Genomic DNA, 26,611 nt, shown 5'->3' with positions numbered 1-26,611 from the left:
TTATCATTTTCTCAGGTTCATCATCATTTGAAATTAACTGAGATGCTTTTAGTTTTAGCTGCAGCTTGAAAAACGGAGGAGTTATAACTCTGAGCGTTAATACGTTAAAATGTTGCTCAGAGGCAGTATTTACCTGGTGGAATATAGTGGTTGTTCTCAGAGGTGGGCACTAACTAGTTACACTTACTAGAGTAATATTTTGTAAAACATTTTACATTTCGAAGTATTTTCACTGTACCGTAATTTTTACTTACACCTGCAATGTATTCTTGTTCAGTATCCCTGGTTTTGAGTAAAATTTCTGGACACTCTGTCCAATAAGTTGAGCTTTTCAAGGATCGACTGAATATATACTGTTAATATCATCATTGGAAAATCTTTACTCTGCTCCAATATACATCAATGAATCTCCCTGAGGACTGGCTTTTATAAGTTTCATATTGAAAAATACCATGTTGGAAAAGTATTTCTTCTGCAGGGACTTTTTATTCTGTAATCATGCCATTTATTTTGATTTAAACAATGATTCTTTCAAATATGAAATCCTGGACAATAAGTCTCTCTGACTGTACCATTTCTACACCTTTAATCAAATGTGATGATCTAACAAGTACTCTTTACATGAGATTTTTTTCCACTTTCCTTTGGGGAATTTCTTGGATAACTACTTTTTACATTTACTTGATAATAACATTTTAGAATACTCTACCCACCTCTGGTCGTTATGTCGTTTGTTTTATAGTGTTTATATAGACAGCTACTTTATAAATTTTAGTTATCACTTGTGTTTGATGCTAATTGGCTAATTTTAGCATAAAAGAGGCCACTAGTTCTTAGTAAATTGTACACGAAATACTGTCTTAGATGTAATAAACCTGGAAAGTTTGTCATGTTTGTGCACTTTAGCATTGTACTGCTTAGCATTAATTACTGAAAATGTCAGCCAAAAATCAACCCATCGTCTCTTCTTCTGTTGCTTTCATAGAAACGTAAATTGAAAAGCCTTTTAACCCCCAAAACACTTCAGATAAAATGTTTAAAACAGAAAAGTTCCATTCCTCCCCTTCGTTATAACTATACATCGGGGAATAAATTCTTACTAAAAATCTGGTAACATCAATAACTTATTTAACTTTACACCTCTTCGCAATAGATCATTTCATAACAATATTACAAAACTACTAGAATTCAGTCACTTACAGTAAAAAAAGCTCAAACTATGCAAACTTCTTTAGCACCTTAATAAAACTTCTTCACAGTCATTTTTAATCCACTTCTTAAAGATACATTAAACTAAAGTCCCTCCCAGTTTTAAAAGCTGCACTGCAAATCAAAACAACTTCTGTTTACATCTTATAACTCAATCGTGTAATTTAAAAAAAACACAACAAAGTTCCACTTGAGCAAAGCCACTAAGAAGAGCTTCCCACTTATACAGACACGTAATGACTCTGATATGGCTGAGAGTTGGACTCGGGTCCAGGGATCATAGCGCCTCCACTCATCTACACACACTTTCACAAAAATTACTCTCATTGTCAACTAAGAGCTTTAAATTCACATTCTTCAAAATGGAAACCTGACAAAGAGGTACGCACGAAGAATACAATATTGAGTGATGAGGAAAAAAAGGGTTAATACAATTTTGTGAAAAAATTACGAAACTGTTTTACATTCTGCCGAATATTGGAATATATTTTTTACACCAGACTGCAAAAATGTGAAGCTGAAGTTTTATTATTCCTTTTCTACCTGCATTAATGACCTGATCTGAATCTAAGTGCCAATAATCTCACCTTAGGCTACGTTCACACTGCAGATAATCCAACTTTTTTGTCCAAAAGTGAACCAGATCTGATTTTGCTTGAGTTTCTCTGAATAAAATAAATTCATTTTCACTTTTAAGTATTTCAGTGTGAATAACATGGTTTTATTCTGATGTTTGGTCTAAACTGGATGAAACTGTGATGAAGTGACCTCATTTTAAATGGATACTTTTACCAATTTTAACATCATGGAAATGTGAGAGACTCGTGATTTTGCACCAGAGGAGGCCCAAAGCCATGCAATCAAACAAATAAACTTGGCACACATTAATGTAGCTAAGCTTATTTTTTAGCTCTGACCTCACAGCTTCAAAGCTGATGCACATATGGCGACGTGTGGAATCCATATTTGCTTTTGCAAACAGTTTGCTGTGTGTAACGTCATGTCTTGCTCTGAGCATGCTACTCAAGTTGCAGACTATAGATGTTCTCATTGGAATCGGATGGAGGTGCCATTTAAAGTATGATGTGAATGAAACAGAGAAAACAGATTTCAGAAAAACTAAAACATCTAAATGGAGCATTTACACCTGCAATGTAAAGGTAGCCATACTATTGACCAGGCATGGGCTGGTTACCAGAACCGAGAAATATCAAGGCTTTACAAAGTTTCACAACTGCTAAAAGTTCAGTTTTCTACTGTAATTTAAGAACCAATGAGGGCTGAAAGCTATGTTGGGAAAAGAAAAGGATATTGCCCAATTTACCTAAGAAGATATGGCCATAAAAAAAAAAATCCAGCCAATTAGCAGCTGTATACAGGTTTTATACAAAGAAAGCCAGACTATTAAAACATCTACTGTATATTTTTTATACTCCCAGTGTTACTTTATAAGAGACATGATCGCAGAATCAATAACCCGCTTCTTAAAAAATCTTTTTTCTTGGACATTATTACTAAAACATGTAGGGGGAATCGCTCTTGTAGCCAGTTTTCCCAGTTTCTTGTCTTTTACTGCAATTTAAAAAAAAATTCTTCTATAACTGTGTCCATATCTGCTTATCTTATATCTATATTCCTCCTACAGTCACAGTACTTGGTTCCACAATATATCAAACAAAGAGTTTTTTTCTAGTATAGAAGCTGCAGAGAAAATATTTTTGATTACGGAATATTGAAAGATCAGTAAATAATTGGATGCTTTCATTTTTTATACAGATTAACCTTCTATTAAAATCTGTTAAAAGTGACAAACATAAAGGAGTTTGGGCCTAAATGTGGTCACATATAGCTGGAAAATATGAAGGGAAGAAAAAATAACTATAAATGTAAACGAAAAAGTAAATGTGAATTTTGACTTGATATTAGTCCTTAGGGATAAAATATAAATGTATTTTTTGGGAATATTAAGGACTAGTTCTGTTTTGCAAAATGATGAAACAGATTATAGAATTATAAATGTTATAATAAATGTTTGTGATGATTTTTTAGCAGCTGGATTAATAATTATTGCTTTATTATGACGGAAATCAGTTAAACTATATAACATATTTGTTTTTAACATTTTTTGTAAGAATCTACTTATTAAATCAGTTCATTGAGAGTTTTTATACCAGCCCATGCCTAGTCTTGACTCAGTATAGAATATTGTCCAAAAAGTAAATATATTCCTTCATTTCAATATTTTTATAATTGATCTTAAAGCGTCTGGATTCCTTCCTCTGGATATTGTATTTGTTAAATCTTCCTACTCAGACTGTTTGTCCAAAGTATAGAAGTCATAGGTACCAAGGCACCATATGCAGGGACACCCCCCCAGCACATGGTCGTGTCCAAGGATTAGGCATGAAAAAGGCATGGCTTAGGACTGTTGGAAAGCCTCCGACGGAGCGTCATGGGGTCATGGGGTCAGGGTGACAGAAGGAGTTGAGAGCTGAGGGTGAGATTAGAGGCCGGGGGGAGATGAGGAAAGTCCTGCAGTTTTTAACACACAGAGCTCGTTGGATCTGCTTCCCCGGGGGTGTAAAAGTCAGGGATGGGTAGACCAGTGTGAAGAGTGATCTGAAGAAAATAACACAAAAACTTACAAAGGGTTGAGGGAAGCTTTTCCTGCAGGTGGAGCTGTTGAGCTATGTTCTCAAGCTTTGCAAACTGGCTAAATGTGAAGCTTCAAGCATCAAGGTTCAAACCTTAAAATATGGATTTTATAGGTCCTTTTAAAAGTATGAATATATAAACTTCAGTATGTTTTATAAAGAACAAACAAAAAAGAGTCCATTATTTTAAAAAAAGACCTAAAGATGTGAAATGATACATGGTTTTCAAAGTAGAGCAACTTTAAGAAAAGTACATAACATATAATTGGTTTCCTTGAGTTTTAACTTTGTAGAAGCACATTTGCTGCAGTTAAAGTAAGAACGGTCTCTACTGACTTTTGCACATCTAGAAATTCTAATTTCTACATCCTCTGCTTCACGAATCTCAGACTGGATGGAGAGTTGCTTTAAATAGTAGCTTAGATTTTCATTTATTATAGGTGTAGACTTTGACTGGTCATTCTAACACATATATTTATATACTTTGAGCTTAATTCTGCTTTTAGTTTCTTATCCTGCTGGATAGTGAACCTCTGCTCCAGCATTGAGGCTTTTGTTTTAAAATAAAGGTAGGTCACTTTTGGTGCCAGATGACCAAACACATACTTCCACTTGTTTGCAAACTGAAAACAACGACACCTTCTGGCTTTCTTTCAATACTGTTTTTCATCTTACCACCCCTGAAAAAGAGAAAACCATGTATCATCTTCTTTCCATAATTACGCACGTCTTAATCTGCTGTTAGTGTATGGTATATATTTCTACTAAAACTATAATTTCCTACCTGGACGTTACGGTTGAGGCTGATAGCAGGGTAATATGCGCCCTCCAAGCCCTCAAAGGCAACCGGACCCTGCTGTTCATCGTTGATGAGGAAGATGAGGATCCGGCGAGTGAAGTCCAGCAGCACTCCTATCGTGGCTCCTTTGCTGATGCCGCCATCCGTCCTGCAAGGTCAAACACAGGAATTTCACAGAGTTCGCATACTAGCTTGCAGAACCATAGCGTGTTATTGCTGTTTTAACAGACTCTACTGAAGCAGCAGAATAAAAATGCATGCCACAAAAAAAAAGTAGTTTTCCTTTTTCTTCAAAAAAGTGAAAGGTAATAACACTATAAACACTCATGCTAATGGTTTTTGATTAAAAGGGAATAAAATTCTCATCGAAACCAACAAAAAAAAAGCTTTTTACATTTCCCTGCAAACAGTGATGCTGTACTTTCTTGCCTGTTCGTATGGGAGTTGTTGTGCATGAACCACGACCGGTTGTTGTCCACATACATAGCCCAGGCCTTGTCGTCCTTTCCCAGCATCACGTCCTTCAGAACGTCACCCCGAGAGATGCCAAAGGCCGGGTCAGGGTGGTTGTCGTACCGGTCGACTGTCATTTCCCAGTAATGGACACCGCGAGAGAAGGCGGTGTTACCCAGCACCACACGGTCATCGTAGCTGTTGCATGACACTGTTAGGTTGTCGTTGGAGAAAACTATGTCCGGGTGAGCAGAGGCCGGGTCGAACGTGAACCAAGCAACTGTGTAGTACACAGACAGAGGGAATCACATCGAGACACGGAGATATCAGATAGTGGTGATACTTTAACACACGATCAGGAGGTTGACGGGTAAATGAGGAGAAGCTATACAAACATGTTTATGGGAGGAACAATAACAAGATACATCATTTAACCACAACAATGATTACATTAGGTTAATAATCCTTATAATTAAGCTCTATAACTTATCATAAACTGGGTAAATTACCTACAGTTACCCTCTTAATTACTAAAATAAAAAAATCTCAGAGAGTCTGCAAACTCAAAACTGTTTAATTAGTAATTTACACAATATTTAACAGGTAATAACTTAAAGAAATATTTCAGTGAATTATGAAGTTCCAGGAAAATGCAGTTAATCGTACCTACATTAGTTGGTTCTGGAGGCTGATGATGACTCTAGAGGCCAAGTGGACCTCTTAAAAATATTCTGAAATGTCTCAGTAGTTCTTTGCTATTGCTATTTTCTGAGCAAGTTGAATAATAGAGAAAATAAAAGTGAATACCTTTATTTACTTTATTCTTACGTCCTATTTTTTCAATAGGATGATGTTCCGCCTACTTTTGATCTGTAAATTACCACAAATTCTGGTATAAATAACTGAAAAACGGTTTAAAACTTCATAAAACAGTTTTTGCATAAACTGCTGGAAAGTTTCAGCGATTGTTTATTTTGAGAGAGCAGAAGCTCAACCAATAGACCTGCCTAATGTAGGTAAGATTTTAGCTGCTTATAACCTTTAAACAGAACCTCAATAAATCCTGAACCACCTCATCAAGATAGATAATCAACGATTGCAGAGCAGAAATGCAGTATTTTTCAATAATATATCTTATGGTCGTTTCCATTGTAGCAACAAGCTGGTCGCTGATGAATCTCTGCAGCTTTAATGGTTCCAATCTGCTTTTCCATCACCAGATGACACATGGGGGCTTGGCCACCTACATGCAAATCCCTTTGCTTTTTGTTATTGCAAGGATGCACAATAAAACTGAATTAAATTGGTGGTAAAGCAAAATAATCATCCCACTTTGGATATAAATTGTTTCCTCGATATTTAACAGAAAATATTGCAAAACTGCTCGATTCAGGCTGGAAATATTGAGTCAAACATTTGTTTTTGTCTTATCTATACCAATTCAACTGTTAATGTATATCTATATAGCACATATGTAGCACACTTTGCTGACCTTCGGTGTTTTAAACTGTTTTCTAAATAAAGGCGGTATGGTAGGTGGTAAACAGGCGGGCTTTTGTTGTTTTTATGGGCTCCACTTGTCCTGCTTGTCTACAGCTTTAGGTGTCCCTACATGCAGCGCAGCCACATTAGCTGATATTATTTCTCAAAGGAAATAATACACAGACATTTATTAGAGGTTCATATTAAATGTTTAATATTTGGAGCCCACAGAGCAGCAAACTGCCCCCCTGCTGGTTTAGGTGTGACGACTTCACTGATGAAACAGGCAAAGGCCCCGGAGAGGATTAGTACAGAAGCTGAGCGAGCCGTCCATACCTGCGCCTATAGCCTGAATATCACATGGAGGGAGTCCTGCTGAAATGTGACATGAAGGGGGGAGAGTAGAAGAGCGGAGAAAAGGAAAGCAGAGCCGAGCGAAGCACAGACAGTGTGAGAGGGTTGCAAGGGAAGGTGGAGAGGGTATAAAAACAGATTGGATCAGGGAAGCTAGTTCACCACAGCGGTCAAAGACTAAAGGATTTCCTCAAAATCAATCAGGGAAAAAAGCATTGAAGACTTGGAAAGTATAGAATAAAAACAAAAAGGCTGTTTATGTCTCCAATCACCTGGGAGATAAAACTGACAAAATCAAAGTGTTTTCTGCTCAGAGTGATGGATGGAAAAAAAAAAAATTCCCCTGAATGGGTCTGCAAGGTTAGACCACAGAGCTCAGCCTCCAACATCTGCTGAGTGCTCGTTCAGGCAGACAGGGATGCTGTCTGGGTTTTCAGGTCCATTGATGGATGACGCACTGCCTTAACTATTCAGAGCAGCATTTAACTAATGGCGAAGCAAGAACATGAGTGGATTATACACCAACCAGCTGCCGCTGGACGTCACAGGTTTAAAGGCTTAAACAAACTCCTCTGCAGTATTCCAATCATACTGTTGTAATCAGACTGAAATCATGCAATAGATACGTGGGAGGATTCTGTTTATCACAGAAGGAAATCAGTCAGAAAGTTAACCAAAGACGACTGTAAATAAATTCAGCCGACAGCTGATAATAGCAAATTATCTTCCGATAAGAATTAAGTATTCCTACAAATATATGGAGTGAATTTTGTTCCATTTTTCTTACGAAGCACAAACTTATAAAATGAAATAAAGAGACACACCACATTTTTTCAATTGAAATTTGAAAAAAATGCAATGCAGTAACCAAACTTTAAAACTCTTTCATTAAAAAATGTTTGAGTGTTTAACACATTGAGCAATACAATGCTGTTGCTAACGTCCACATAAGCTAACAAACCTTAGGGGTGAAGAGGATAAAATCCAACTTGAAAATTATGCAATTTGTATCAATAAAAAAAAAAAAAAAAGAAAATTAAAAAAGTTGAAAAAATGAAACATAAAAACAAAAAAAAAAGTAATAAAAATGTAAAGTTATAAATGTATTAAAAAACAACAACATTGGAAAAAAAAATACTAAAAATCTTTTTCTGATAATAATGCTTTTTTGAAAGTTATATTTTTAGATTGCATTGTTTTTCAAATCTTATTTTACATAATGTGTTTTTGACCAATTTTCATTTATAAAACATGTTTTTGCTTGCAACAATAATGGGACATAATTAACTCCATATACTAAGTCGAAGGTATTTTTTGTTCTTCCTGCAATCTAGGTATGTAAATCTAAATTAAAATAATACAAAGCTTTTAGTCTTGAAGCATCTATTAATTATCTATTACTTCTTCAGAGTTTATCAAGGTTTATTAGTCATAAATTGAATCTGGAGAATTCAAAAAGTCAACTAATGGGGTTATCGGAGGCACAGCAGAATGCATGCATGTTATTTGCCTTAGGTTACAATTAAAGATCACCATCATCCAGGACCTGTCACAATTTTTCTTTTAAATTCATGTTAAAATCAACTGCTGCATGCATATAAATATAAATATCACACCTTAATTTCCCCACAATATAAAAATAAAAACATTTCTTATCTAATCGTATAGTATTGTATCTTATCCTATCTTATCTTATCTATAGTTTAACCCTATATACACGACACAGTAAGAAAAAGTAAAAAGATATAACATCTAATTGCTTTAAGCAGGTTATTCCATTAAATATGTTTTGCTAAACCATTTTGTGCAAACAACAAAATAATCTGATTCTGATCTAATAAAACAGGAAAATAGTCCTTCAATAATTACCAAACAGGAATAGCTCATTTTAACATCATGAGGCAACAGCAATGTGTTGGCATCTTTTACTACATAGCTTACAAAATAATTAAACGAAAACTCTCCTTTTAGTCCCTTAATCCCAGGCTCTGCTCCCCTAACGGTGCCACTCTGAGCAAAGAGCCATGACACATGTTCCAAAATGCTAATGCTATGAGTTTGAATCTAAATACATTACAAACAGCGTTTAAATTGATTTGTTTGGGGAAATCACAGTCTGATAATGAGTTAAAGATTTTTAGATAAGTCTAAAAATGACAGAATTTGATGCCATATTTCCAGAGATTCTTAGTTTACACCATACCGGACATTTCTGATATTATTTATTAATTTTTCTCCTGCACTCATCATAAACGCTTCTTTAGAAACCTAATTGTAAACTGTATTGTCTGTGCTTTCTGATCTATTATGAACACAGTGCACACAGATTATAAAGTGTCTCTTCTAAACCAAAAACCAAATTAGCCGGCCTCCCTGCCAATATAAGAGGGTGGCCTGGAAGTTTGGCTTATTTGGAGACAGTCGGTGAAGAGGCACTTAGAATGGTCTCTTTTTATTGCCAGCCATGAGCCTTGATCTCTCTGGATTCAAACTTTGTTTGTAAAAAACGACTTTAATCCCAAACACTGACTGTCAATGCAGAATCCTCTGAATAAATGGATCAGTGCTGCTTTAAGCTGGGCTGTCAAAATGATTAGTTATGATTGATTAAGATTAATGGCGCTTCAAAATGTAACTGCTTGTTTACAGATTTAAAAGTCTAGGCCGTAAGCAGTACAGTCATCTACAGCAAAAGCTTGGATATTTCTACCTTTTTTGCAAGAAAAAAATAAAAATAAATAAGTGAAAACAAATTCTTCTAAATACTTAAAATCAATTATAATAATTGTAATGTATAGTTTAACCTTATGGTAGCATTTATATGCAGTAATTCCAGCTAGTCAATTAAACATCCTGAAAGTGGCACAGCTTCCATTTTCTTTCCTGAATTTTTAAAAGTAATTTTGGAAAAAAAGGAGGAGATGATGCTCAACATACTCTCAGAGGTCTGCATGATCAGCGTCTTGCTGTATTGGCCCACTCCGCTGGAATTAAACGCCTTTACTCTGGACTTGTAGGTGCTGTTGAAGTGGAGCCCGTCCACCGTGCAGATGGTTTCCGTCCCCACATACACCTCCTGCAAAGACACACGGAGCTTCCTGTTACTCTGCCAGATACATGCGTAATTATGACACCCAAGAGTCCTGCTCAGCTTCTGAAGGAGAGTCCCTTCTGGATTTGATGGAGGAGGTAATAAGTGTCAGCATGAGTTTGTACAATGGCGCACGAGTGGGCACGGCAGCCCGCGCCGATGTATAAATAGATAAATAGACAGGGGCACACGAGTCGCCGGGCTCAGCAGGGTGCTGCGTTGGTTGGACTCAGTGAGTCAGATAGTAGAGGAGGGAGCAGTGGGTAAGTAGTTGTCAGGGAAAATGTTGCATCTTGTTCTAAATAATTTCCAGTTTTTAAGAGGAGCTCAAAAAATGTAATCTGAGATATCCTGGGTGAGATGCACAAAAACAATTAGACTCTAGGAAAACTATTTCCTAGCCGTTACAACTGCTTCCCATCAGTTATTAGAGGACAGGCTTGATTAATTAAACTGGATATACGAGGGGCGTTCAATAAGTGATGCCCCTGAGCCATTACCAGATGTTTGATCGACCTGAAATTTTGCATGTGAAATTATTTAAACCTCTATAGATTAAATAGCAAATTACAGCTATGAACTGATTGTGGTTTCTGATTTACAGGCGTTCAAACTGAGTCAAGTCTGTGTTTTTGCATTTGAAAGGACGCACCCAACGGGAGACTTTTGATCAAATGAAAGTAACTTATAGTGATAATGACACTCAACAGGCTCCATTTCAGACTTTACTCAGTTCAAACACCTGTAAGTCAGAAACAACGAATAGTTCAGAGCTGTAATTTGCTGCTTAATCTATAGAGATTTAAATAACCTCACATGCAAAATTTCAGCTGGATCAAACATCTGGAAGTGTGTCAGGGGCATTACTTGTTGAACGCCCCTCGTAGTAACAGTGATCATTCATTTCAAACTTTTCACATTCTGTCGTGTTACATGAAAAAATTTACACAACAACAAAATGGTGCTTTCTTTTCTAAAATTTGTCTAAAGTGTGTTGCACTTCAGCATTCAGTATATTCCCTAAATAAAATACCTCATTTAGCTTATTCTGAGTGTAAATAGAGCTGGTCTGTTTGGACCCCGGAGGTTTGCTTTTGAACATTAAAGATCAAACATTATTATGAACAGTAAGAAACAAAGCAGAGGTGTCTGGGACAAAAGTTGAAATATACTTTGTTATGTTAGTGGTTTGTTTGAAACAGGACATTGGATGATGAAAAAAAGGATATGATGATAGAAAATGTACAATACCCCCCCAAAAAACGAAAACACTGGTACTTAGGATGCTGCTTAAAGGTACACTATGCAACCGGTGTTGATTTTCCAGCAAGGCTCCCCCCAGAGGGCGAAAGTAAAAGTGCACTGTCATAAACATGCACAGCTGTTCTCCTGGTTTCTCCGTCAAGCCAGGCGCGGTTGTTTTGAGCTTAGCAGACAGGGAAACGCAATGAATGATGGAAAAATTTAATTTTTGCTGCTCGACGTGTCGCGTCAACCAATCAGAGAAGCTGATCTGGGAGCTGGCAGGGAGAGAGACACAGCGCTGATGATCAGAGCGCTATGATCACTCCTCTTAAACAGTTTATTGACGCCTAAATTAACTTAAAATGCAGAAATCTGCCGGCAGAATATGTTCGCTTTTATTATCCTGCTGCCTGCAGTTTGGATTATTTAGATGAAAAACACCTACCAACCGCGAGGAGGCGACCCGGCCAGAGGCTGCTGATGAAGGGATTCCTACTGTCGGCGCACCGCTGGTATGTGGGGGTCTGAGCGGCTCCGACAGAAATAATATTGTAAGGCAGGATGATAATCTGGATGAACTGACTGCACTGATTACATTTTCAGGTGTATTTTCTCACTTAAAAACATATTAAAACTACTTTATTCCCACTGATCACAGCAAATATAGCTGCAAGGCAGAGAAAGGATAGTGAAGCTCCGCCCAACGCGCGTCAGACACACTTTTGCACCGCGCAGCCAGAGCAGCAAAGCTGCTTCAGCCGTGCGTCAGAACTAACTGGTACAAGCAGCAAAAATGAAGCAGCAGACGCGATTTTGCTGCTTTTGCTGCGTCCGGTGTGAAAGCAGCACTGCACAAAGATCGCCACTGTGCTAGCAACGAGCATGCTTTTAACTGAGCCTGTGGGTGCGGGTCGGTGCTCCTGCAATTGCAAGTGCGGTATTTCCCCCACAGACCACCAGGGCGGCCGAGAATACCTTTGTTCAACCTGAAATGACTCATTTAATCATCCAAAACGTTATGGAACACATTAATTAACTGAAAAATGTTGCATAGTGTGCCTTTAAATACTGTGGAGAGGTGAGAGTGTCATGGAGACCAGCTGAGTATATTCAGCATTAATGAAGGGAAGATAGTTAGGGAGCCAAGCTGAGGAACTGAGGGGGTTAGACCTCTGATATCACTGAAAAAAGACATAAATAGAACAGCGAAAAACCTTCCAGGACTTATCAATGGCTTCATTATACCTCGTTTGGATTATTGCAACAGTAGCAGCCATTCAAAATGGCCGTTCCCAGTCAACTCCAGCCAAGTGGCAGCCCACTTCCCTGCAATTCCAGACAAAATCCCCTCCAACCTCCAGCCACTGGAGTGATCCCCTCTTGCGTATGTTTTTACTCTGACTCCACCCTTTCACTGAATTACAGGGTCTGACCAGGAGATGACGCTTCTCCTTAGATCTTAATGTCCACAAATCATGACAGAAAGAATATTTTAGTACAAATATTAATGTTTAAAAAGGAACTGAACTGTAGTGGACCAGCTAAGGACCAGCCAAGGACCAGCTAAGGACCAGCCAAGGACCAGCCAAGGACCACTTTCCATCAAGGAAAGTGGGGAAACTTTGAATGGCTACTACTGTATATAGAGGTATGGATAAATCACAGATGCAGCGACTTCTACTGATCCAGAACGCAGCAACACGGCCGGGAAGCATGACCATATATGCCATATACTGGCCTCTTTACACTGGTTGCCAAATTTTAAGATTATTTTATTAACTTATAAAGTTTTAAAATTTCAGTCTGTCTGTTAACCAGCTATTATTGACAGTTCCTCGGACTCGACTGAAGAGGAAAAGAGATCAGGCCTTTTCTGTTGTTGCTCCTAGTCTATGGAACAATTTACGTTTCCTAAATAGATATGCCCACAGCAGAGGTCATTTTAAATCGCTTCTTAAAACTCATTTTAATTCTTTGGCATTCATTTGAAGTAGTGTTTTTATACCCTGTTTTTATCAACTTGTGTTATTGTTGTTCTTGTGCAACACTGTTTTTAAAGTACTATATAAATTAATTTGACATTGACATTTTTAAAGAGGCATCACTGAGTTCTTTCATGATCCTGCCACCTGTGGCCGAAACACAGAACTGCAGCACTCTTCTGCTTTTTCTCATAGCTTTCGCTCATATTAAACAAGCTTTTTTCCACCTTACCTGGAGTTTCCATTAGTGTCTGAGTTGAGCTGAATCCTCACTTCTCAGTATCCACAAAATTAATCTTCAATACAACAGAACGCTTTGATCGTTTTCTAGGTTAAATCCATTCAACATGGAAGCACTTTACGTCACACCCGGGGAAATGGTGCGGGAACTTCCAACCCGGAGTAAATGAAGGGCTGAACTATTGAGGTGTCAGTTGTAAAGGGTCAAAATAAAAAGTCAAATAAAAAAGCGATTTTAAATTATAATATTATAATTTTCAGTCAAAATGTACATAATGTCTCTTTGAGCATTGTTGACAGTGTTAGGTTTCTGTTTCTGTTATGTTTTTTCTTTTAGATGTTCAGTTTTGCTTTGCTCTTTCCTATTTCGTTGTGTTTTCTAGTTATTGTCAGTCTCCCAGGTGTGTATTTGCTGCCCTCTTGTGTTCTCCTTTTTCCCTAGCTCCCTTTCTGTTCTGCTCTCTGCTCACCTGTTCCCAATCTGCTCATCAGTCCTCTCTTTGTTTCTGTCTTCTATAAATGCTCTCTCTCTTCAGTTCCTCTTTGCTGGGTCCTCGTCTAACTTCCTCCAACTCGTCTCTCTGAGCCTCCCTCCTTGTTACAGTGATTCCCCTCATATCTCCATGGTTTTTGGTACGTTTTGACTTAGTTTTCATTTTGGATTTTTGGATTCCCGGTTTCCTGTTTATTTGGACTTTCATATTTTGGATTACCTGCCTCTGTTTTCAGTTGACTTTCATTAAATCACCAAGAAGTCTCACCTCTGCCTTTCCTGCCTCTGCTTTTGGGTCAACAAACCATAACCAAACCTTGACAGACATTAGAAAATACAGAAATAACTCAAAATACAGGACTTAAAATGCACAACTCTATGGAATAATGAGAGTTAGGTTATAAAACAATATCCCAAGCTTTGCTGAACTCCACTATCCAAACATGGAAAGAGTTCGATTTAACTAAACTAACAGACCATGAAAGGTAGGACATCTGTCAGAGAAGCAGCCAAAATCTCAGGCTAACTGTGGAGGATTTGTATATATAAGTTTGAGAACCTATTAACAGCTTATACGCTCCAAAAGAGGTGTTTTACGGAAGTGGCAGCAAGAAAGCCATTCATTAATCAGAGTTGCTGTTTGCCAATAACACAATCCCAAGGTGAAACATGGCAGCGGCAGTATTATGCTGTGGGAGTTGCTGATTAAAGATTATGGAAAATTGGCCTTAAGACTTGAGATTAGGGCAGAAGTTCACCTGCTAGCAGGACAAAAACCACGGAAATTAAAAATCTGATGCAAAGCTTTAAAAATACTGGATTCAGTTCCTCTCCATCCGGTTGGTCTGAGCTTGTAATAGTATGCAAGGAACAAAGGAAATAAATAGACAGGATGCAAAGCATAAGGTGGTTTTTGGGTAGGTTGAGTAAACACCTCGTTTTTCAATAGTTTATTTGCAAAATAAACCTAATCTTTTTTTTAATTCATTAATATCTGACATTTGCTTTTTACTATCATAATAAACAAAAACTTAAAAAAAGGTTTGATTTCTTGAAACTTGAGCATGATGTAAAGCACATCATTTTGGTGAGCTCCAGAAAACCCTTTTTACCTCTTTCTCTATCCCGAGGCAGTGAGGTTTATTGTCTTCAAGAGATAAAACCTCATTTCCTCCGAGAAAGAACAGGACATATTCGTTTAGCTTTCCCTGCACACTGATAACAGATGGCTTCAATCCTAGGCTGGGGGCAAAAATCCTACCGGTACATGTAACCAGATATGGATGTCCATGGCTTTTGTAGTGATGGAGCGGTTCAGGAGGTACAGGTTGCTGTTGTAACAAAGCTAAACAAAGATGTGGTGGGGGGTGCAGTGGGGATAGATTACAGTTAGTATTTGTGTGGGTCCAGAGGGTGGACTTTGATCCCAGATCACTCTTGGTGTGGGATGGTATCAGCTTACCGCTGTGCTTTAACGCCTGTTTTAACAAAATGTCATTCACTGCCTTGAAACACTGTCACATCACCCACAGCGGTGGGATCAGGGGTCTCAGCCTCGACTCAACGGATTTCAGCTACAATTCAAACCATTGCTTTATCATCCGTCTAAAAGTCTGATCCATTCTCCTTTTCTATGGCTATCTAAAGACAGCGGAGCCACACATTAGATTCAATATTTAGATCCTAACTTTCTAGGATAGAAACCTACCCTGAATGGGCCTCCATTTCCGTCGTCCAACTCTAGGATGTAGCCTTCGACGGTGATAGTGGAGAGCGGTGGCTGTTTCCATGACAGTGTGGCACTGTTGTTCTGGGTACAGCATTCCTCCAGCTGGAGGATGGGAGCAGCTGGGACTGAGGAGGAGAAAAACCAGTCTGGTATCAAGACGTCCACACACAGACGTTTCTCTGCACTGAGACACAATTCGTGTTTCTCTTCTATTAAACAGTAATAATAAGGAAGGACAGACATTGGATTCAAGGAGATGTAGTTCATGTCAAATCTTAATAAAGTGAGTAATGCAGAATTTAAACAAGCACATTCTAGTAGGGCATACAACATTTTAGGGGTAAATTTTAAGAGATCTCCCACTTCTTTACCTTTCATCTGCATAAAGTCTAGCTGGTGGATTGTTTGCAGGAGGGGTCCGCTGTCTAGGGTGAGGTCAAAGTCACTGGTCATCCTGGGGGTGAGGGTTCCCTTCCCCCACTGACTCTCAGTCACGTGGACCCTCCGGATTAAAGCGTCGGAGATCTGAAGCAGGAGAATTATTCTATTACTATAACCACACAGACTATTGGTCCAGCCTCAATAAATAATCATAGATATGAACAATATTAAGAATTAATTACAGTTTGAATACTCAAACTTAAAACTAGAAATATCTCAACAACAAAATACATTTAAGAAGGGATAAGGTTTTTAAAACTACTTAAAATGACATCGAACTGATTAGATGAGGAGTCATATTCAGAATTTTAGAAAATGACTGCCAGCGGGTCCAAGTAGATGCTTTGGTGGGTCTTTTGTAACATTACTCAGTTTCCTGATTTAATTATTAGGTTTTTTTTTCTCCATCTTTTTTTTCATATACAACATGATTATACTATGATTACATCACTTCAATCTTGTTAAGTCCCCCTGGAAAAACACCACACTGTGCGGCCATCTTTCTTTTAAAAAAAGTGAGTACCAGGGTTTCAGTTTTTTATTCAGTTTCATTAATAAACCTCAAAGCTGAAGATTATTAATTTTTTCAGCATCAGTGAGCACTCATAAAAATTAATAAAATGAGAAACAGCAAAGAATGGCTTAAATCAGAGCCATATTTGACCCATTTTCTGAACTGCCCTGCGGACAAGACAACAGCGCCAATATTTCCGAGCGAAGAAGTAAGATGCAGGAAGAAGTCAATAAAGAAAACTGGATGCTAAATAGTTGAATAATGCACTTCTTTAACAAAGTAGGTGATGTGCCAATATATGGAGGTGGGTTATTGTACCTCATATTTTTCACCTTTTTCACCTCCCAGTGGAGGATTTTTGCACATTTTTGAAAAGACCCTCCCTCTCCACTTTAAAAAGAAATGCACATGCACAAACTGTACCTGCAGGGAACGTCTATTAAACGTGTGTGAGAGCGTGCACGTGCCCATTTCTCCTGTTGCAAGCTCTGTTTAAAAGTTGCTGTTTGCATTACTCACACAGCTTATTTTCCAAACAAAGTTTTGTAATTTTTCCACTATGTCAGACTCTCCACCGGTAAGTGAAAATGGTGACGAGCACGAAGACAGCCTTACGTACACATATTACCAGAATTGACATCTAGTAGGACCACTTATTTTGATTATCCACCCAGAAAAAGAACATCCTCCAATACACCTTTAACTTGATTTATTCCTTATTACTTCATAAAGATACTCCCAAGTAGTTTAAGTACAACTGTTGTATAACCATTATTAAAATACAATCAAATGTGTTTGTCTGTGTCAGGGTTGATGGATGTAGTTATGGACCCAAATGCAGAGTAGAAGGAGGCAGAGGAGATTTCTTGCAAAATTTTATGAATAGTTCAGAACAGGAGGACCAAGGAATTCAAGAACCAAAACACTAGCAGACACGAGGGAGAGATAAACCAAAAGACTGACGAGGATCCAGCAATGAGTAACTGAACAGGAGGTGTATATATGGGGGACAGAACAATGGGAGGAAAGGTTGGCTGACAGGAAGCAGGTGTAGACAGAATTAACTACAAGAAGGATCTAAGTGGAAAGGAAAGGACACTAGGGGGCAGCAAAACTAAAAATACAAAAATGATGTAAATCTAGAGAACAACAATCCACTAAAAACAATCTACTGGAATTTGTTTCAATGTTTGAAGACGTTTTGCTTCCCATTCAGGAAGCTTTTTCAATTCAATATATCAGAATTAGCGTTGAGTTCAAAGCTTTATAAAGTAGCCCAAAAACTTGTTTTGGCTTAGAAAACATGCAAATTGAAGCAGAAGAATGGGCACGCCCTGTCAGGAATCCAGTTTGTGTGGTCTGTTGTTTGTGTTTGTCTCTCCCTCCACCACCAGGTGGCGCCCTGTCCTCGTTGGTCCTCCCTGCACACCTGCGTCTCGGTTCATTATCAGGAGGAGTACTTAAGCAGTGGACTGTCACTACCTTGGTGCCAGAGTGTTTGCCAGCTGAGTTTAGCTGAGTTCTAACTGAGTCTTTGTTTCACTGAGCTTAACCTTGTGTTTTTGTCTTTGCCTTTTCGACAGGAAGTCATCCTGCAAGCTGGATTTTTGGCCTTCTTCCCCTGGAAGGATTGTTTGAGTTTCACACTGAGCAGGGGATTAACCTCCACAAGTTCCGTTCAAGTTCTCCTGGATTTCCGAGCTCCTTCGCGTCCAACAAATGTCTACCTGTCCACTCTCCAACGAGTCACTACCTCTGGCTCAACCCACACAGACTGGATTCTGGGAAGAAAGTTTTCTCCACTAACGTGAGTCCCGTTTTCTCTGTCTCTCGAAGTCTTCTTTCAAAGTTCCCACGGATCCTGAACTCACCTCTGTGAACTTCCCTCCCTCTGAGTACACTGAGTTACCAGATCCAACCCCTCAACCCTTACCACAATAAACCTGTTAAACCTTTGCCTTGCTCTCTGAGTGGTTCTTTGCATTTGAGGTCAGATCCTTAAATAACTCATGACACGCCCCTTAGAAATGGGGAGTCGTTTAGGTTTCTTTGTTAGCCTGCAATACCAGATACTGGTCTACACCTCTGAAAGGGGGTCATTGGGAGGAATAGTTGACCCGGCTGCCCAGGCAAGATGTTTTGTGCCTTCCAAGGGGGTGGGGTTGAGGTGATAGTGGGAAGGAAACAACTCTATTGTAGGTTTTTGAGAGCTGAAACCTGAATCCACCCCCTTTGTTTAAGGTTGGTTTTTCTTTCTCAACATAAATGGCTTTCAAACCAGCTGTCTTCTTTGTCCGAAATGTGAACATTGTGGTCCTAAAATGAGAGTCCCTTGTCCTTAAGGATCATAACAATCTGCCTGTCAGCCTGTCAAGTTTTGTTGTAATAGACACCTAATAAAATGGAGCCATATGTAACATCCTGCTCCAATCTTTACATCTTTACAACCCATTGAGCAACGTACTACCTGCAGGAAACCACTGGGATCATTCTCCTTGATGACTTCCAGACAGTACTCCATCAGTCCTGTTGTCTGACGCAGCTTCACAGTGCAGTGTGAGATCTGATCCCGAACCACCTGGAGAGACAAGTTAGAGAGAAATAAATGAAAGATGACAAAGCTAATGCATCCGCAGCAGTGTAGAATATAGGTTTAAGGCTTAATTGTAGATTAGTTTACAGCCTGTTCTTTACTGTCACTACTTAAAGTATCAACAAAATAAAGGATGGTTTTATTGATTGCAGCACAGACCTAAAATGTTTTTTTTTCTTTAGGAGATTAAAAATGTCTGCAAAACAAATTCATGAAAAAAAAAACAACACCCCAAAAAAACACACAGGCTGGAAAATGGTAGATCAAAGTGAGCTGTTGGTGAATAAAAAGAGGATAAATGAAGCAAACCAGGAAATACACCAATAGTATGAAAGGTGGACTGCTGGAGTGATTGATTAGGGGAATTTCTTTACTCTCGGGATGCAGATTGATGGAGGAAGAGGAGGCTGAACGGAGCAGTTTCTGTCGCTGACGCCTACAGAGGGAAAGTGTCATTTTGTTTTCACGCACACACCATGAAAACAGTCATCACTGGTTACATCACGGATCAGGATGAGAAGAAAAGAGATGATGGAAACAATTCATTTGATATAAAAAAAAATAGAGTAAAAGTTTATTGTGTTTACAGACCAGGTGCAGTCAAAGATTCATATTGCACACAGCTGTTCTTTCAATATTTGACCAATTTTCTCAGGTGGGAGATTCCCTCTCACTCGCTGACAGCCCTGATGTCCACCGTCTCTTTGCAACAGTGTGAAATAAATGGAAGCGCTGCTCTACGTGTTGCTAGGAAACAGAAACTTAACTGCAGCTATCCAAGATGCTCAGAGGCTAAAAAAGAGAGGAAAATCCTTCGTGTAGCCAAACGGGTACTGACGGCATCCAGGAGGATGATTTAATGCAGCAAAACAATTTATTTTTCTTTTTTATTTAAGTGTTTAAGTGATTAGGCTTGATTTAAGCAATGAAGGCCTTTCACCGCTGTTTCTGTTGTAGGACCAACATTAGAATGAGCCGCAGAGCAGCAAAGACGTTACATTAGACACTGCTACAAGAGGACAAACAGTACGTCCAACTTTTTTAGATCCCCCCCAAAAAAATAACCTGTGCTATGCAGGGACCAGATATCAAAGCTTTATTTAAATTCATACATTAGAATGTCACGTCATTACATTTACAACTTTTCTTTTTGTTGTTCACATGGTTGAAGTCAAGAAAAACTACGAGTAGCAAGTCGACAGACATAAGCAACAGCAAATCAGCATAACTTCATCACACAATGGCCACTAAAGAACAAAAGGGTGAAAGCAAAGCAGTTTCCGGCATCAGTGTGACTCCATAGAAAACTGTAAGGTTCAGAAACTATAAGGTAATTTGCCTGACTGGAGATCAATAAAGCAGTGGTTCAGAGCGTCACCTTGGATACCAAACAGATCATTTTAATTCATATTGCTGCTATGCCTGTTCTCCTTTTCTCCCCTCTGCTTTGTTATATATTTATTCATGTATTAATTTATTTTTACCGACATGCATTGTGTCAGGGTGGAATGGTGACTATAATCAGCAAAAGGTCTGCATTTCCAACACACAATCAATCTGTGTTTAATTTGACAGCTTCCTAAAAGGGTGTTAGAGTCGACTTCTTTAAATTTGTGTTTTTAATTCAAAATATTTAATTCTATCTTTTTTATTTTAACACATCTATCATCTTATGCTCTTCTCATTTTTAATTCCAGGCCTGCATATAGAAGGTTATTAATCTCAGTGGTGACATTCCTGGTTAAATGAAGATTAAAAACTAGGGTTGCATATTGGTTTTGGACGGATTAGTAAAATTGGGATATCGGAAACAGTAATGTTTATTTCCATGTATTTGCTGTTTTTCTTTCTGGATGGGAAAGGGTCAGTCATGTTTGGTCATGTGACGGTGATTGTGATGTAGCTCAGGATTGTGGTAGTTTAACTACGGTAAGTTGAAGAAACAATGTCAGCACTGCAGACGGTTTTTCATGGACTCCAAAGGTTAGTAAAAAATATAATATTGGTAAAAATCAGTAATGGCAATATAAACATCTGATTTTGATACAGCCCAGATTTCCCTATCGGTCCATCCCTATTAACAATAAAACAAATTGCTGGTTTGTGAACATGTTACTTGGAGATCACTGTCCGTCTGTCTGTCGCTGAAAGTATAAATTCATCCACAGTTCTTCTTACATGTTGCTTTTTAAAGTCATTACTGGCTCAAAATACACAATGGTTGGAGGGAAGGTCCAAATACATACAACTATTCACACATTTGGATCAAGCACAAACAAAACAATTGAGTTTTTGCTGCAGCTTTTTAATAGTGTTTTATCGTATGTGAATAATATCAAGATGGTGGTTTATAAAAACAAAAAAAAACTATAGAAAGGCTGATTCTGTTTTACCTATAAGGTGGTTGGATTTTATGACTTTTTACACAAGATTTCTGATCCTTTAAAATTTTTTTAGAGTTTTCTCAAGGTTTTCAAGCTCAGGAACATGATTGTATTAAAATCAACAGATACTTGACAGATCAAAGCAACAGGTGGAAATTACAGAGCAAATTCCCCGAACGTCTGACATGTTTTCATTCAGCATGAAATTAAACTAACCACATAAAAAAATACAGCTTCTCCTCTGAGGTTCAGTCACAATGATCTACTCCAACTGTAATTTACTAAACTACTAATTTCTGTCTTTTAGAAAAAAAAAAAAACAGCCAGTGAAAAACTCTTAACCTTTCTAATGGCACAGCTGGATGACATTTAAGTCCAGGTCTTTATCTTTAGTGCTGAGGTCCTTCCATCCCTGCTGTGAGTCTGAAACATCTGCAGCCCTGTAGTGGCCTGACAGCGCTCCAGGACCAGTTTGTCACGGCTGCCACTGCCTGTTTAAAAATGCTGTCCCTCATCTGCATGAAGAAGCTTCTAACTCACACACAGTGCTGACTACAGCCATGTAAAGGCCTGTTTAACAGCCTTCAGTGTGCTCATATTTTAACATAAAGTAAAAACTCAGTCAGTTTTTTTTAAGAATATTTATTTAGTGAGGGGTAGAAAATTCCCATGTTGAGAAATAATAATTTTCACAAATCAGCAGTAATACAATGACTGGACTGGAATCGCTGCTTTTCATACTTTCTATGGTTCCTCCTTTAATAGAAGAAATAAAGTTCTGCAAATGTGGAAAATACAGAAAAAGGGATCCTTTATTATTCTGTTTTTTGCCATCTGTTTTCTAGAGGATTTATATCTGTGTGTTGAGACGGCCATAAAAGAATGTTGTTTCATGTTTGCAGAATAATTCCTGTATGATTTGGCAGCATGATGATGGATCCTTTTCCTGTTAACAGGTCAAGAAATGGCTCATTTTCAGTTTATACACAAAGTCTGTTCTATTTGAGCACAAGTAAGATCAGATCTAAGATATTTAGGTTTTTCAAAAACTTTATGATAACACGCATCATAACTCCCAGGTCCGTCATCACAGACTCCCTGCCATACTCATCAGTCGGCACAAGGCTCTAATTCACATATCTATTATTTTGTTTCACACCAAACCCAAAAGGTTCTTATTTTCATCTTATCTCACTTGTTTATATGAGTCCAGTAAAAGTGCAAGAATAATTTGGTTAACTCCACATATTTATATATAAGACTGTCGAACAGAAAATTCTGTTTCTGGCATCAATTCTAATCAACCAGTTGGCATGTAGATATCCTCAAGCTGTTACTCTAAAGCAGGAGTCTTCAAAGTTTTCCAGGCCAAGGACCCCAAACTTAAGGCGAGATAAAGCAGGGACCCCCTAATTATATATATTGTATGAAATTGTGTTATATCAGTTAAATAAAACTGAAAATATCAAACTGGTCCTATAGTCACTCTATTACAGATGGAGTAATTTAACTAAAGTAATCCCTCCCTGGGATTATTAAAGTATTTGTGATTCCTGGTTGATGGGACAGGTGTTGTGAATGAAACGGTGCCCAGCTTGAAAGAGCTCCTGTGTGTCTCTGAATGTGAGCATTGATGACTGAAAGACATCTTCTGCCTCCATTTATCTGTTTACTACAGTCTGTTGGATTCATGCTAATGTGGATTTAAAGATATTTAAATTAGTGGAAAAAATTTCAGCGAAAAAATTGCGACCCCCATGCAGTACCTCCGTGGACGCCCTAGGGGTCGCGGACAGGCCTCAGTCACAGGCCTCAATGTAATCTAGAATTTTCTAGAAACTGGAATTAACTTTAAAAAGTAAAATCTTACCACTGTTACATTAATGTAGCTAATGTTGGATTTATTTAAAAACGCTGACTCATGATGCTGTTTAGTTCAGTGAGCTTCTGTTACTATTATAAAAAAAACAACCACACATTTTTAAAACATCTTTATCACGTAATAAAATATGGCCACAAAATTAATTTTGGATAAAAATGCCACCGGTGATTGGTGAACTTCTCCTGGAAGCATTAATCAGTCATCTGTAACACAAAATGAAAGGTTTTATATCATCATTTGTTAAGCAATCTGAAGTCAGTTATAGGCAGATGATAGGCAATGATAAAGATATTGCCATTGTCAAAACAGAGTATTTGTTCTAAACTATTATGCTGCTGTGTAAAAGACGTGTCCCTAACTGCAAGAGCCATTCCAGCATGGTTTCACACCACCTCTGGCGGTAAAAAAGCCCCATTTCCATACGCTCTGAATCTGTGCCGAGTTTGGACCGAGCTTGGATCAGTTAACCGTGCCAAGCTCGGTTCCTTACGACCGTTTACACGGTTCCACCTAGCACGGTTCCACGCCTCCTAGTGACGATCTACGGTACTACTTCTCATTCTCTAAATTTATTTGACAGAGTCGACTTTTTGGAAGTGGATACAGCAAACTAATGTTATAAACTTATTAAGTTAGTCTAATAAGGGCTTACAGACGCAGGAAAACGCGACAGACGTTGAGGTTCACCAAACTGCTAAGCAGCATCATCACTGGAAATGAATCATGAATCTGAAGGAAGCGGACTGTAAGGACATGATGCAGTCTTCTCTCTTTGTTATCTGAGAACAAAGACAGAACTGAACCGCACCAAGACCTACTGATGAACCAGTGCCAGTTTAGTGCGGTTCGGTTGTGTCTGGCACGGTCCGATTCAGTGTGAGTGCCATTTACGTTCAACAGTTATCTCGGTTACAGTGCTCGGACCGATCTCGGCACGGTTTCTAAAGGGTAGTGGAAATGGGGCAAAAGGCAGCAAGAACTCTCTTGGCCTTCTTTATGATGAATGGGACGCTAAAGGTTGCTTAGAATCAGCCGTGGGGTCTTTTCCAAGCCTGGACAAAATCTTTACTGTTGACCCCACAAAATAACATGAACTACAGACAGGAAGTAGAGCAGGGGGGTGGAATCTTGTGGAAAGGGCCCTGTGCCTGCAGGTTTTCTTTCCAGCCAAGCAACAGCACACCAGAATCCAGTCCAGAAAACCTGCAGCCACACGTCCCTTCCTGGAACCACTTTGACGCCCCTGGGGTAGATTTTATGTTTTTAGCTATAGTTGATTTTGCACAATGTAGGTCACTTAAGTTCTCTGTGAGATGGTAAAAAACATCTCCTAGACAACAGGCAGAAAATTAGAGAAAGATTAATTTACGTAGCAAGAGTGGTGTGGCCCAGTGGAAGAAATTTAGCATCTTGATGTGATTTCTGTTGGTGGGCCAGAATGCCTCCATGAGGTCTCTTAAACACAATCATGTCAGGTTATTATCAATTTTTGACACCTTATGTCTGCATCTATCATCATTTGGGGGCAAATAAGAGCCCACATGACATCCTCCACCAACTCTGTGCTTCCCAGTTTTACCAGCTGCTGCTAGCTGTGCGTAACTCTCATGTGTGTCTAATGTTTCATGCTATGTTTGAGATTCAGTAGCATCTCAATAAGGAGCCATCTCTCCCGCTCTCTCTCTGCCTCTCTCTCTCCCTCTCTCTCTCCCTATCTCTCTGCCTCTCTCTCTCCCTCTCTCTCTCCCTCTCTCTCTCTCGCTCCAGCTCTTCTAGCCTCCTTCTATTTATGCCCGCTGTAATTATTGGGCCACTGCGGCACATTTGGCCTTGCTGTGGATGCTCTTACAAAAAGTCTTGCAGTGGCCCAAAAGATAGAGGATGCACAGTTAGGAGGAATGCATCTTATTTCTTTATAGGTTGACATTTTTGAAAGTTGATGCCAACATATTAGTGTGCAAGAAGAAATAAATGGATGCAAGGTTGGATAGCATGAGATGTTGCTCAGAGTGATAGTCACAGGATGTGACAAGCTCCATACCCGCTGTGACTCAGCAGTCAGTGAGGAGCAACTTATGACTTCTATTTCATTATCAGATGGATGGGAAGTGTTATAAGCAAAATCTGCTTTATGATAAAGAAGTAGAGGCAATAAAACAGGGAAGTTTAGAGCAACTTTCTCTATTTGCATATCTCAGTTATTCTTTTTCTTTGCAACGTTATTTTTCCAAAAATGGAAAAGAAACTTATTTCAAAGGTTGATTGTTTATGTTGCATATTTTGGTCTCTATAATCATTGATTATAGGTCAGAGAAACCAAATGTCTGCCTTTAACCATTTTTCTTTAGTGCATTTGAAAACTTCAAGTGGATTTCAAAAGCACTCATACTTTTTGGACTTTCTAAAGGTTCTCGTGTCAGAGTCACAAGTTTCAAAGTATTTAACTTTGATTTGTGACAGACCAACACAAAGCGAGTGCAACAACTCATGCACTGCAAAAAATCTAAATCTATGTAAGTCATTTTTTTCTTAAAATAAGTGCATTTGTTCTTGAATTAGGGAGGTAAAAGAAACATTTTGCCAACAGAACAAGAGAATTTACACTTAAAATAAGAAAACCGATTGCATTGTCTTATTTCAAGTGCATATTATCTAATTATCGTATTCTAAGAGTTAAAATCCTCATTCCATTGGCTAACTATCTCATTTACCTACTCAAATTAAGGGTGAATACACTTAATTTAAGAAATTTTTACTTAATTGTAGATCGTTTTTGCGGTGGAGGGAGCTGAGTCGGGGGGCAAAGCTCTCGATTTCCCGATCGATCTACGTTCCCACCCTCGCCTATTGTCATGCACTGAAAAAACGATCTATAAATAAGTAAAAATGTCTTAAATTAACTGTATTTAACCTTATTTTGAATAAGTAAATGAGATACTTTGTCGATGGAATGAGTATTTTTTACACTTCAAATAAGATATTTAGATAAAATGCACTTGAAATAAGACAATGGAATTGTATTTTCCTATTTTAAATGTAAATTGCCTCATTCCATTGTTAAAATGT

At 38.3% G+C, this 26,611-nt stretch overlaps 1 protein-coding gene across 5 annotated transcripts in view; it reads right to left on the bottom strand.

Moving 5' to 3' along the window:
* Positions 1-1,946: 1,946 nt before the first annotated feature.
* trim9 (tripartite motif containing 9) overlaps positions 1,947-26,611 on the bottom strand; it is a 60,898-nt gene continuing 36,233 nt past the window's right edge. Inside the window, exons 4-11 of one of the 5 annotated variants that reach the window (XM_038285129.1) lie at positions 19,154-19,264; positions 16,103-16,256; positions 15,711-15,856; positions 9,889-10,027; positions 6,934-6,972; positions 5,092-5,395; positions 4,648-4,810; positions 1,947-3,828 (exon numbers count right to left, since the gene is read on the bottom strand). In XM_038285129.1, coding sequence (XP_038141057.1) covers positions 3,751-3,828; positions 4,648-4,810; positions 5,092-5,395; positions 6,934-6,972; positions 9,889-10,027; positions 15,711-15,856; positions 16,103-16,256; positions 19,154-19,264 — 1,134 coding nt within the window. In that variant the 3' untranslated portion in view covers positions 1,947-3,750. The remainder of the gene's footprint in view (positions 3,829-4,647; positions 4,811-5,091; positions 5,396-6,933; positions 6,973-9,888; positions 10,028-15,710; positions 15,857-16,102; positions 16,257-19,153; positions 19,265-26,611) is intronic. The other 4 variants (XM_038285132.1, XM_038285130.1, XM_038285131.1 and 1 more) reach the window with 4 other exon arrangements.

This window comes from Cyprinodon tularosa, unplaced genomic scaffold (genome assembly GCF_016077235.1).
Source record: "Cyprinodon tularosa strain WSP-4 unplaced genomic scaffold, ASM1607723v1 ctg207, whole genome shotgun sequence".
NCBI classification, from domain to species: domain Eukaryota; kingdom Metazoa; phylum Chordata; class Actinopteri; order Cyprinodontiformes; family Cyprinodontidae; genus Cyprinodon; species Cyprinodon tularosa.
The sequence above is the reverse complement of the archived record's forward strand: the minus strand, read 5'-3'. Positions and strand labels throughout refer to the sequence as shown.